Source organism: Canis lupus, chromosome 4, assembly GCF_003254725.2.
Source record: "Canis lupus dingo isolate Sandy chromosome 4, ASM325472v2, whole genome shotgun sequence".
NCBI classification, from domain to species: Eukaryota; Metazoa; Chordata; class Mammalia; order Carnivora; family Canidae; genus Canis; species Canis lupus.
Window position 1 is genome coordinate 75,303,820 of NC_064246.1, and position 14,358 is coordinate 75,318,177.

A 14,358-nucleotide genomic window follows, 5' to 3' on the forward strand; every position below is an offset into this window, starting at 1 on the left:
AGAATGAAAGGAGAGGACAGTGTGAAGGAATCTCAAGACTCTACCACAGTGAGGGAGTGAGGGACACCAGGAAGGGAGGCACATCGCTGGTGACGCCAGAGAGGAAAGCAAAAGGGGTTGTAATTAGAGGAAAGAGCAGAGCCAGATGGAGGAGGAGGGAAGTGATGTGGAAATGGTAATGATTTCAGTTAGGGTCACGGTCAATCCAAGGTGACCAACTCCAGAATGCCCAAGTGACAACACCGGGCTGGAGCTGGAAATAGTGGTGTGAAGCCAGAAAGAGGAGTGAGTGCTAGAGAGAGAGCTGGATGTCATTTCCAGATGGCCTCGAGTTAGACCAGGGCCTGACTGCACTGGATAAGAAAGCGAAGGGGGAAGGGCCGGGCACAGACACTTTGGGGATGGTGTTCCTAGTGGGCAGGAGGAGTATGAGGAGACAGAGAGGAGCTGACACGGAACCAAAGAATGCTGGGCCGACCAGCACTAAGAAAACCTGGGTCTCCAGAAAGAAACTGGTGGAAACAATATGGAATGCTCTAGAGCTGTGCTGCCTAAGAGAGCAGCCACCAGCCACATGTGTGACTATTTAGATTTAAATTAACTAAAGTTAAGTACAATTTAGAATTCGGTTTCCCAGTCTCGCGTGCCACACGTTGGGTGCTCGGTAGCCACATGGGGCTGGTAGCCACCACCCTGGGCAGCACAGAACACAGTCAGCATCACAGAAAGGCCCATTGGACAGCACTGCTTTAGAGGCACGGAGAAGGCCGTCGGTGACCTTGATGATAACACTTGCAGAGTGGCGAGCACTAACGTCATATTCTTCCAGTGGTCCTGAGCACGAGATTAAGAAGAGGAAAAAGAAGTCTACTGAGTGAAAAGTAAGGAAGGTGACTCTTCGCAGTTGTTTCAGAAACGAGGAAAGTGAATTTGCTTTGTTTTGTATTAAACATCATGGAGCCCCAAACTTGTGTGTAGAGTAAGAGCACAGAATATTTGTGAAAGAGATAACCTGCTCGTCACCAAGCCCTGTACTCAGCAATCTCGTGGCCACGGAGCTGGCGCTGGCAAGGGGCACCCACACCGGGATAACTAGCCGAGACTACACAGAAGATGTCCAAGAAATGAATGCCTGAAGCTCACCTGGGCTGGCTGTGTAGCATTATGGCTCTTGACCTCGGCTCACCCCACCCTCTCCAAACATCCAGGTGTTACATGCTTGCCACGAACTAGGCTGGTCCAGTTGCTCCCAACAGTAATAACAGCACCACTTAGTGGGTGATGCCATTGTGAATGGCATTGGCTGTAGCATTTCATTCTTTAATCCTCTTAAAAACTTCATGAGGAAGATGTAAGTATAACTGCCACCATACAGATGAGGAAACTGAGGCTCAAGGAGATTGATGTGCCCCAAGTCCCTTAGCTAATAAACAAAAGCAGGATTCAAATGCAAGCCAGACTCCAAACACTGCTGCCATGCCATCCCTGCTCCATATTCATCTCATCAGACTTTGAGGTGTCCCAAGCTTTAAAAATGAACATACGATGGGATGACAAAATGTTAAAAAAACAAAAGTAACACAGAAAGTAAGATCAGAAGAGGAAGTGTCTAAATGTGATTTAACAACTGTTACAGGGATCCCTGGGTGGCTCAGCGGTTTAGCGCCTGCCTTCAGCCCAGGGCGTGATTGCGGAGACTCGGGATCAAGTCCCACGTCGGGCTCCCTGCATGAAGCCTGCTTCTCCCTCTGCCTGTGTCTCTGCCTCTGTCTCTCATGAATAAATAAAATCTTTAAAAAAAAACCCGTTACAGTTCAAAGATTGTGTGAGAATTCTTTTTCTTTTCACATCATCCCAAACTGACTTTAATGTGCATATGTATTACTTTTATAGTAAAACATAATAAATCTAGCAAGTCAAATAATTGATGTGCATCCTCTAACTCTACTATACCTCCATGTTCACCTTAATTAGTGCCCTCTGAGTTATCAGGAAGTCAAGAAAGCTCTACAATAATCTTAACAGCCCTGGACAGGATCGCCCAAATAACTTGCCACCTAACTTACATCCAAAGACGATAATGCCAGTGAATAAGAATGCTGATAGGTGCTATTTAGAACTCTACAGGGCAATATAATATCATCTTCTCTCTAGATTTTTAAAAAAGATATACTGATTTATTGATTTACAAGAGAGAGCATGTGTGTGAGCAGGGGGAAGGGGCAGAGAGAGAATCTCAAGAAGACCCCATGCTGAGCACAGAGCCTGACAGAAAACTTAATCCCTGAACCCTGAGATCATGACCTGAGCTGAAATCAAGCATCAGATGTTTAACCAACTGAGGGAGGCACCCAGACACCACTTCTCTAGATTTTTTTAAACCTATCCTGTCAGTCTTATTCTCCATCATTTGAAATCCTCCATAATATATTCTGAATTCCTATAACCATAATTTGAGCAGATCTGAGAATTTTTTTGAGTTCTCACCAAGAACAAACAATCCAGTAATTAGTAAATATGGACACTATCAATATGGGGTTCTTTTAAGATCTAATAGCAAGTAAGTATTAATTAAAATACAGCCTTTTTCTAGAACTGGTGTAGAGTTTGGTGTGAGGAAGCACAGGTAGAAAAGAATGTTGAAGAACTTTTCATGAACATGTATCTGATTCTTAGGGCACAATGGGGAGCCTAGGTGGCTCAGTCGGTTAAGGTTACAATTCTTGGTCTTGGCTCAAGTCATGATCTCATGGGTCGTGGAATGAAGCACCGTGTGGGGCTCCACGCTCAGCAGGGAGTCTGCTTGAAGATTCTCTCCCTCTGCCCCTCCCCCCACTCTTGCACATGTGTGCACCTGGGCTCACACACTCTCTGTCTCAAATAAATAAATAAATCTTTTTAAAAAAAATCTCAGAGAAGATCCCTTACTGATGATAGACACCAGAACCTTGATCTAGGTCTCTCTGCCTGCCAGAAGATTCTGTTTACTGCTTCTGCCCTAGGGAGGAACAGGGAGGGCTTCAGGGTTTGTGGCAAGCATAGACATTTGCCTCCCTATACCCATTCTTGCTTCTTCCTTAGTAACAGATTCCTAAATTGCTTTGGGGTGACACTGAGTCTAGCTGAAAATACACATTTCCTGGCATCTCTCACAACTAGGAGAAGCAAAGTAAGTAGAAGTTAGTGAGAGGGGCTTCCAGAGAGACCTTCAAACAGAACTGAGTCAACTGAGATGGTGAGATGGTCTCTGCTTGCCTGTCATCTTTCCCTCTTCGTCTTGCCTAGAATGAATACACCATCCCTGGAGTCCTAGCCACCGTCTTATGATTTTGAGGATGGACACTGTTCACTAAGATTAAGGGAGCCAAAATACAGAAGAAGCTTGGATCCCTGATGACATGGAACCACCACCTCTACACCGGGCTGCCCACTTCTGGACTTCTTACAGGTGAGAGGATAAACCTCTACATTTGTTTAAATCACTATAGGCCGAAGTCTTCGTTATTTGTATGCAAATGTAGTTCCTAATGCACCTACATCCATTTTTAAACCGTATTAGATAAAAGTTGGCCAATCTGTTAACAGACTATATGGCCTAAACTTATCTATAAAACTATACCAAGAGGGGTGCTTGGGTTGGTTAAGTGTCTGCCTTTGGCTCAGGTCATAATCTCAGGGTCCTGGGATCAAGCCCCACCTGGGGCTCCCTGCTCAGGTGGGAGTCTCCCTCTCCCTCTCCCCCTGCCCCTCCTCCTCACTCACTTTCTCTGTCTCTCACTCTCTCAAATAAATAAATATTTTTAAAAATAAACTACACCAAGAAAAATGTATAAACTTACCATTTTTTAAGAACTATATATAATCATCAAAGTAAACTGAGACTACTAATATAACTAACATTTATTAAACACTCATTATGTTTCAAGGTGTTTGCTATGTATCTCACATACATTACCTCATCTATTACTCAGCTTGATGCCATGAGGTAAGTACTATTATTACCGTTAAAAGAAACTGAGGCCGGCAGGGGAAGGCAGGGTTACCTCAATTTGCCAGACTGATACCAGAGCCCAAAGCCTAAGCAACCATTACATAAAAGATAAAAATGAAAAGAGGTCTAATCAGAAACTCCAAGGATACTCTGAAAGTTGTATGGAGCACAATGTATAAACTCTACGCAGTTTAAGTTTCAAGAAGCAGAAAAACTGAACACAAGGAAAAATGCATTTTAAAAAGTTGTCCCCAAATCACCAAGAGTAAGTCACATGGCTATGACTTCTTATGCCGTGATACCATGCAATGAGAAGGACACGATGTCATTTTTGTAGTATTCTTGACAAATAAGTATAAACTCAATCTTACCATGTGAAAACAACAGGTAAATCCAAATTGGGAGACAATTTACAAAATAACAGACTCATCAAAAGTGTCAGGTCATGAATGACAAAGAAAGACTGAGGAAATAACACAGATTGGTGAAGATTAAGAAGATACAACTAAATGGATTGGATCCTGGAACAGAAAAAGATCATGAGGAGGAAAAGCAGTCAATTTCAAATAAGGCTTGTAGTTTAGTTAGTAGTATTGTATCAATGTTAATATTCTTATTTTGATAATTATAGTATGGCTATTTAAATTATTAACATTAGAGGAATCTGGATAAAAGGTATATATGAACTCTATTATTTTTGCAAGTTTTCTGTAAGTCTAAATTATTTCAAAATAAATTTTTTTAAGTTTTTCAAAAATTACCTCTAAAAAGAAGTTAGGTCCAGATACAGAGTTGAATTGTTTCCATCTTTCAAGGAATATTCTTATGGTATATAAACTGTTCTAGAGCACAAAAACAATGGAAAGTGTCCCAATTAATTTTATAAAGCTAATATAAACCTGATATTAAAATCTGGCAATACCACCTCAAGGCAAGAAAACTCTGTCCAACCTCACGCATGAATATAGACTCAAAAATCCTAAATAAGATACTAAAAAGTTAAAATCAGCAGTACACCTAAAAAAGTCATCATGACAAAGTATACTTAATTCCAAGAACACTACATTGGTTCAGTCTTAGGAAATGTATTAAAAGAATAGGTCAAATGTACGTGATAAAATTCACCACTCATTTCCAATTTTTAAAACCACACTTAACAAACTAGAAATAAAAGGATACATTAACATCTACTTCAATTCAAGAAGTCAGAAATTAAAGTATCATCATAGTTATATAATATTATCCTGGAGGTTCTTGCCAATGCGATAAAAAAAGAAAAAGAAAATGTTCAACTGACAAAATGGGGAAGAACTCTTGTTGCTATATAAAAATGATATAAAAGCTATTGGAATAGGGGATTTAATATATGGAACCCTTGCAAGATAAATAAAACAGAATCTCTTAGCTTTTCTATAAAGCAACTACAGTTATAAAATGTAATGGGAAAAGAACATGATCATTAATAATATCCGAGAACATAATATCTAAAAATGAATTCAACAAGAATGGTACAGAATATAAATGAAGAAACTGCAAAACTTTGCATAAAAAGAAATTTGAATAAATAATTTAAAAGTTAGATGATGTAAGGATGCAGGAAAACATACAAACTCATAGTCTGTTGCAAAAGCATTTATATATATATACACATATGTGACGCACACACAAGACTACTCAATATAGCATTATTCTTAATAGTAAAAAGCTGAGAACAACATAAATATTGAAAAATGAGAGACTGGTCAGGTAAAGATGGCCTATCAGCATTATAAAACCCTGTGTAGCCACATTTCAAATAGTATAACCATTTTATTGAAAAATATTTTTATAAATATATTTTTTATAAAATAAGCAAGATGCACATGCTTCTAAATATTATGATTAAACTTTAGCTGGGCGGCAGAATTTTCCGGGCGGTAGCTTATTTTCTTCCCTGTGATTTTCTGTTTCTCAAATGTTCTGTAATACTCACGTATGGTGATTAGCAAAGTACTACAAACTTTATCTGTGGATGCGAGGAATTCCAATACCTAATATTTGCACTGCACTGGCCCATTTATAATGTGCATTCACATGCATTTTCTCCAAATAAATACTATGTTTGCATCACCAATGTGCAAAACTCAGAATAAATGTTTAATAATTCTCACCAGTCTCTGTCACTATCTCTGTGAACTCAATATTATAGCCAATAATATAATTACATTCTGATCTGGGGTCAAAAAATGAGACCACCATTTGGCTTATGCCAAAGAAGGGGAAAGAGAACCATGACAGCAAGGAGGAAAAAATGGGTGTTCATCCTGCAAGCCTCAACTCTTCAACCTTATCCACTACAGGAAGCAGGAGCTACTTTTGTTTCGTCAACTTTTCTTTAGCCCTGTGAGAACTCTGTTTTATTATCTGTTTATGCACAATGTTCTATTGCTTGAGTTGTTTGACTAAGCCAGGGAATCAGAGCAGGAAACTGAGGTGTATCCTTTAAGGTTTAGATCCTGTCTGTCTCTCGACAGCAAGAAGAGTTCAGCATAAACAAGCCATTTGTTACAAGTACACTAATGATTCCCTATCACTGCTCCGTTCTGAGCAGCCAATGTGCAGTATTTGAGAAATATTGAGAAAATGTTCCATTGTCGCATGCTGTCCCCTTGGAGAGAGCCCTAACCACGTGTGGAGGATGTGTTTTGAACCTGTGATTTCCCTGGCCTTCTCAACCACCCTCCAGCACAGAAACACCCAGAAGTTCCCCAGATCTGTTTTAAAGAATCCTATGCTTTCAATCAGAGGCGTTGGTGGATCTCAAACTTCTAAAGAGGGGAGGCTTAACCTGTGGTCATCTGGAAGGAAGGGGCTGGGAGCAGTAGCTTTCAAATGCTTTACCCCAATTCGCCCATAAGGAGTATTTTGCTTTCACACTGCAGCCCATTACAAACATATGTGTAACGTGCTTAAATAGATACACACATACAATTATATTAATAAGTTTTATGAAGTAATAATATGCATGCAATGTGCGACACATTTTGACATGTCCTATTACCTTGACATATTCTAGTCTATTCTATTAAAAATCATGCCCACATCTCATTAAAATATTCCCAAAGCCCCTCATGGTGGTAACCTGCAGCTGGAAACACCCTGGAAGGGGGGGTCTTTGGGGCTGGATTTGTGACCATCTGGAGCGCCCAGAGCTATGCTCTCACCCGGACAAGTCCCCTGGCACCCCCCAGTATGAGGCACCCTCTTGCTCGGGGTTCCCAGAGAAGAAGAGCTTGAGGACTTAGGAGAGTATCAAAAATTTCTAAAAATCCTTTTAATGGAACCGAATCTATGGAGGGAATTCACATTGCTGGCTTCCTGGGGACCTGTTCCTTTTTTTTTCTTTTTTGTTTTTAATATTTTGTTGTTGTTGTTATTCATGAGAGACAGAGAGAGAGAGAGAAAGGCAGAGACCCAGGCCGAGGGAGCAGCAGGCCCCACGCAGGGAGCCCGACGCGGGCCTCGATCCCGGGTCTCCAGGGTCGCGCCCTGGGCCGCAGGCGGCGCCACAGCGCTGGGCCACCCGGGCCGCCCTGGGGACCTGTTCTGACACCTGATGGGGGTTGGGGGTTGGGGGTTGGGGGGCTGGAAGCACAGTTACCGTACGAAGAACTGTTGAAGAGCTCGATGTTGAAGAAGGCGTAGTCGCCGCCCGTCATCCCGCGCCGGTGCGCCGCCAGCATGATGCCACGGATCGTGTCGCCGCTCGCGCACATGATCACCACTGCGGGGGAGGAGCACACCGCGTCAGACCCGGCCCGGCGGGGGTGCTCACCTCGCCCCCAGCCACCCCCCCACTCGTTCCTTCCCAACGGCGGAGGGACAGACCGGCGGCTGTACCGGGAGGCCGCCAGCCGACGCCCGCGCAACCGGGGACCACGAGGCCGCGGCCGCCCACCCGCCTGCCCCCCGCACCTCGGGGTCCACTGCGCACCGGGGAGCTGGGCGGGGGCCCCCAACACCCAGCTTTGGGAATGCTCTACGCCTAAAAGACTCCGAGGAGCAGAAAACGAAATGTGTGATCTTGCATCCTTAAAAGAAAGGTAATAATAAAAAAAAAAATGTTGGAGGGGATCCCTGGGTGGCTCAGCGGTTTAGCGCCTGCCTTTGGCCCAAGGCGTGATCCTGGAGACCCGGGATCGGGTCCCGAGTTGGGCTCCCTGCGTGGGGCCTGCTTCTCCCTCTGCCTGTGTCTCTGCCTCTCTCTCTATGTCTATCATGAATAAATAAATAAAATCTTAAAAATATATGTTTTGCTAGAAAGGGCATCATTGAGACAACTGGAGAGATGGGGCTGTAAATTAGCAGTATTGCATCTGTGTTAAAGGTTTTGCATCTCCGGGATCCCTGGGTGGCTCAGCAGTTGAGCCCTCCCTTAGGCCCAGGGCAGGATCCTGGAGACCCAGGATGGAGTCCCACATCGGGCTCCCTGCATGGAGCCTGCTTCTCCCTCTGCCTGTGTCTCTGCCTCTCTCTCTCTCTCTATCATGAATAAATAAATAAAATCTTTAAAAAAAAAAGTTTTTGCTTCTCATACTTACACTGTAGTTATGTAAGTGAATGCCCTCGCTCTTGTAATCACACACTTAAGTATTTAGGAGTAAGAGAGCATGATGGCCCTACTTACCTCTCAAATGGTTCATAAAAAGTGTGTGTGTGTGTGTGTGTGTGTGTGTGTGTGTGTGTGTGTGTTGAAAGGGGGTAGGAAGGGAAGGAGTTGGGGAGAGATTTGGAGTGAAAGCATATAGGGCGAAATGTTAACTATTGGTGACAGTCTGGGTCAAGGCTGGGGAAAGTTCTTTATACTTTCTTACATCTTTTCCAAAAGTATAAAATTATTTCGAAATAAAGTTTTTAAAAAATACTTCAAAGCTGTCATCAGATTTGCCCAGTGTAAGCCAGTGAAGAGTATCACCTGCTTTTTGTACTGAATAGCATAGTAAGTACATTTTCCCAAAAAAGCAAACTGAGTGGTTTTAGGGGGAACTGTCGTTTGGCAAATCAGAGGAGGCGGTGAGCAGTATAAGCTTTCTGCCTGAATTCCGAAACATTTTTCTCAAGCTGTCTCACCATATATAGGAAATAGTTAACAAGACTGCAGGTCCCTCCTCACGTTCGCTCAGTTTCTACCCACACTGCCAAACCTGAGCAGCTTTAAGTGGCTCCAAAACATGGTTGTCCGCCCCCCAAGAGCTCCAACAGGCTAGGGTGAAGTGGGTGCCCGGCCGTTCTCCAGTTAACTGGATCGCTGTCCACGGCCTGGTCCCCACCATGCAGACCACTGAGTTTGGCTGCACACACGGAGAGAGGTGACCCGGAGAACCCTGGGGGCTGTCCCCATGTTATCACCATGCACGCCAGCCCTCCGAGATGTGTCTGTTCTTTGTAAAAGCATGGGTGCTGAAAGACATAAAGCAAACTTCAGGCTGTGCCAAAGCTACCTTGGCAACCTCCATGAAGGGTTAGGCGCCTGTTGATATTTCATTTATTACACATGTTAATTCAGAGTGTTAGATCATGACTCTGACATTTCTTACTACAGAAGGGCTTGCTGTGCAGGCTAAAGGTCTAGAGAACAAGTTTTAACAATACAAAATTCCAAAAGGTCTCTAACTGTGGGAGTAGGTGTTGTTTGTGCCTCGAAATATTGTTATATATTTGGGATAAAGAGTCAAATACCAAGATGCCTCAGTAAGGAAGCTTTGAAAGAAACTTTTCATCACTCATTATGACCTAGACCCTTATTTTAGCTCGGATTCAAATTCTAGTCCCAGAAATGATGAAAGAGCCACAGTGCCCGCAACAGAGCAGCCAATAAGGAAAAGGCGGAGGCTGGACAAGTTTGAAGAGTGCAGATTCCAAGAGTGGGCATCTACAGAAGGCCCCCGGAGGCTCTAGCTGACTGTCCACCAGCAGCCCTCGTCATCTTGTGATCAGCTGATCATAGTCTGGAGTCTGGCCCTAAACCCCCAGATAGAGAACCTGTCAGTGCATAAAGAGTAGAGTCCTTGTTTGGAGTCAGAATCCCAATAACCTAACTCAGATGTTTTTAGATACTCTCAAATGCATATTCCTTCATTTTAATGAGGGCCAGAATTGTCACAAACACATTTGTGTCAACATGTACCTGGGCATGCCAAATGAGAAGCCAAATTGTACGCAGCAGTATGTTAGTGAGGATGAAATCCTAACCAGGGAGGTCTGTTGGAGGATTCAGGCATCCAAAGGCATCAAGCCTTGGTAACCCTAAGCATCCTTGTAAGTGCTTTACCACCCCAGGACCTAACCGCTGTGCCCTCATGATGGAACACAGGCTTCCCTAAGTCCTGGCTGGGCCCTTGCCCAACACTTGCCCCCCATCACTTCTTTGTCTATTTTTACAGCTCTGGCCCATCTCCTTCTCCCTATTTCCATGACCACCAAGATAGGCTTCTGACAGACAAATTCCTTCTTTAAATGTCAGTACCTGCTGGGACTGAGCAGGAGTGACACAGGACAGCACTGAGGCTCTCCGAGCAGACTTTGATTATTTTAGATTTCATCCATTTTGTGTGGACCATGCAGTTCAACTCTCAAAACTCTCTAGTTTCGAAGTTCATGGGCAGGATATTGTTTTTTCTTGCATAAAAGAAGTCCGTAATGCACATTATCATCCAGTTTAAGTTGGAACAAGCACTTTACAGACACTGGCAAAGCGGAGGGAACGCAGAATCCTTTTAGATTTCTAGGATGTTCCCGAATCTCTTAGGGCCGTTTCATTCATGCCTAATTCAACAGCAACTATTTTTAGCAACTTGCCTTTATACAATCTGTCAGAAGGTTTAAAATAGTTTTCACTGAAATAGCTTTCTCTTCCGACTCATGTTTCTTCAGTTTATATAATAACTAATTAAATTACACACTTATTATAATAAGTACAACTGGTATAAACGGATTTGGTGACAACTCTTGGAAAGAACGTGGACAAGTGTGAGAAGCGTGTGGGCATAATCAGGAGAAGTATACAATGACCAGCATTCACCAACAGTCAATAAAGTGTATGGAGAAAAAGAGAGCTGCAGTTAATGCTGCAGGCTGCTTAAATGAAGGTCAATTAAGACAATTTATGCTGTATTTAAGCACAGTTAAATATATACATAGTCAATTTTTTTGGTCAAATTGTTGAACTTGTAGAAGGTGGGATGATGGTGTGATTCTAAGTTTCTGGATGGACTGTTCAGCATTCTGCTCTATTTCTCTCTCTTTGCCAGAGAACTTGTGATGTCCCATGGCACCTTCCACCATCTGACTCCCAGTGTCCTCTGTAAGTGACTTTGCGATCACCCTAAGAATGGCAGAGAGAAGTGCCAGGGGGTGGCCACAAGAAGCCAACTCAGAGAACCAGAAACAGTCCAGGTACCATATCTGAGTTAGGGGGGTATCTTTTCCCCAGTCTCATGTTTTCATCTGGAGCAAACTCTAAGAGGGTGACCCTCCTCATCCCGCAAGTGCCTTCATTCATCCTCTCTCCCACCGGAGGAAAAGGAGTAAATTATTGGATTGGTGAATCTAAAAACAAAAATGGCATGCCAGTCCTTTCTCCCTTCCTCTTTCAGGTATGTGTCTGCTTGCAGAGGGCACATATTAAGGGAGAAGTAACAGTAAGTAGGCCCTTTTGGCAACAAATCTAAATCCTTGTTTTCCAATAGGTTTTATCAATAATAAAAACATATTTTCATTTTCAGGGTACCTGGGTGGCTCAGTCAATATAGCATCTACCTTCTACTCAGGTCATGATCTCAGGGTCCTGGAATGGAGTCCTGCATCAGGCTCCTTGCTCAGGGGGAGTCTGCTTCTCTCTCTCTCTCTCTCTCTCTCTCTCTGCTTCTCCCCCCAGTCATGTGCTTGCTCGTTCTCTCTCTCTCAAATAAATAAATAAAATCTTTAAAAAAGAAACACTTTCATATTCTCCAGCTGACTCTTGCACCTATCTTCCATTTGATTCTAAGCTCAAAAAAAGAAGAGAGATGTTATTTCATGGAAGCAAACCAAGATATGCAATGTACTGCAAATTGAAAACATGATAGCAGAAATTAGAAACCAAAACTTAATAGAAATTTGGGGAATAGTCAAGGAAATATCTAAATAAGAGGAATTTCTTTTTAAAAAACAGGTAGGAAGTAGGAAAAAAGAGATAAGATAGAGTTTCAATTCAAGAAGTCTAACATCCAAATAACACAAATAACATCTCTGTTCTCTCTTTCCAGACAGAACAGAGAAAATTAAGGGGATAAAAGAAATAATTTAAGAAATTTTTTTAGAACTGAAAGACATGAGTTTCTGAACTGAAGAGGTGTATCCCCCAATACTCTGAAGTGCATAAGGCAAGATACTGGCATGAAAATACATCATAACAAAATGTTAAAACTTTGAGAGCAAAGAGAAAATTCTGAAATTTTTCAGGAAAAAAAAAATAATAACAGATAACAAACAATAGGTCAAGAACCCAAATCAATTCAAGCTTCCTAGTAGCAACATTGGAATTTACATATAAGACAATCCTTCAAATCTTGAGGGAAAATGACTTCCAACCTAGATGTCCATAATAATGTATAAGCGTAGAATGAAGACATTTTTGGTCATGAAAGGTATCCAGTTTTAGCTCTCATCCTTCCTTTCAGAGAAAGCTCCCGGAGGATGTGCTTCACCAAACAAGAGCATAAACCAAGAAAGAGGAACACATAGGGATCTAATCAGAGAGAGAGAAAGGGAGGCCGTGGAAGTTGTAGGGGGTATTAAAGAAAGACTCCAGAGTGACAACTGTGCAGCCTTCTTAGAAAATAACCAAACTGGGGGCACCTGGATGGCTCAGTTAGTTAAATATCTGCCTTCAGCTCAGATCATAATCCAGAGTTCTGAGATTGAGCCCCACATTGGGCTCCCTGCTCAGCAGAAAGCCTATGTCTCCCTCTCCCCTGGCCCTCCCCTTGCTTGTGCTCTCTCTCTCTCTCTCTCTCACTCTCAGATAAAGAAATAAAATCTTTTTTAAAAAGGGAAAGAAAAAAAGAATCAAACTGGAACATCTCAGGGCTTAAAATAGAGTTGATGGATGATTTAGTTTCAAGTCCATAGGAAACTAAGCAAACAACCAAAAACAGGCTTTTTTTTTTTTCAACCCGAAGAAAACCAGAACAATAAAGAAAATATTGTCATAATAGCCCATTTGGTCCAACTACAAATAGCATTTAGAAGGCAATAATGATATAGACATTGAAAGCTGAGCTAACCAAAAAATTTTTATACAACCATTCTGAAAGGATGTTTGCAAGGAGAGCTTGAGCATGTGATTACCCGTGCAGGGGAAGAGAACTAAATTATCATCTGCCCCTGGGATGGCAGGAGAGAAAACCTCCAACTGAAATAATCAATGTAACATGTCATTTAGAAGTACAAAGTCAAATACCTACAGAAGTCGCTGCAAGGGTTGCAAATGCTTTCCTTGGGGAAGTAAGGCATGGGAAGCAGGAGACAGGAAACTTTTGTTCCTAATTAGGCTCCTGTAATCTTCTGACTTTTTAAACTATATAGCTATATAACCAACCCCCATAAAATTAATATTATTTTTGAAAAAAGGACTTCTTTCTGGCCATTTCTACACTATATATTGGGTTTCGTTTGCAAAATAGAGATTGCACTTTTATTTTTGTTGTTCACAAAGGTCCATCCACTCCAAAGGCTTTCAGAGCTTCTACCCTGCAGCTTACAATGCTTCTTTTTTCCCCCTGCTGTTAGTTATTTTACACTTATCATACATTCTTTGCTTAAAAATTCTGCTTATCAACCACTTGGTCATTTACTCCAGCCTAATTCTAAAAATAAATGACTCTTGTACTGATTAAATACTGTTATCTCTATAGTTGTTAGCAGGCCCACATCAACATTAATGACTAAAAGGATAAAACTGCAGTTCATTATACAAAAATGTGTGTACATACTACCTCTAGTTCTGCACCTCCTAAGGTGTATAGACAAGACAATTGCTAGCTTCTGTTGCTTGAAAAAAAAATATTTTTAAACTTGTCTTTTTAAAAATAAATTTATTGCTGACTCTAGAATACTGAGGGCAGTAGTGGACTGTAGAATTGAATAAGTTTTAAGTAAAGATCATCACTTTTTTACTAATACAGACTCAGGTATGTGTATTTTGGTGATGATGCATGTTGGTTAAAAACAAAAGAGGGGGAAAAATGTAATTATTTGCTTCAACGGTAAATCCCTGAAAGGGATAATTAATGCTCCTCAGCTCTTCCTTTTACAGCACACAGACAAGTGAAATTCTAGTCATTACT

At 41.9% G+C, this 14,358-nt stretch overlaps 1 protein-coding gene across 2 annotated transcripts in view; it reads right to left on the minus strand.

The window, feature by feature from the left end:
* NPR3 (natriuretic peptide receptor 3) overlaps positions 1 to 14,358 on the minus strand; it is a 69,109-nt gene that overhangs the window by 50,476 nt on the left and 4,275 nt on the right. For both annotated transcript variants that reach the window (XM_025436234.3, XM_025436233.3), the window contains exon 2: positions 7,632 to 7,754. In XM_025436234.3, the coding sequence (XP_025292019.1) occupies positions 7,632 to 7,754 (123 nt within the window). The remainder of the gene's footprint in view (positions 1 to 7,631; positions 7,755 to 14,358) is intronic.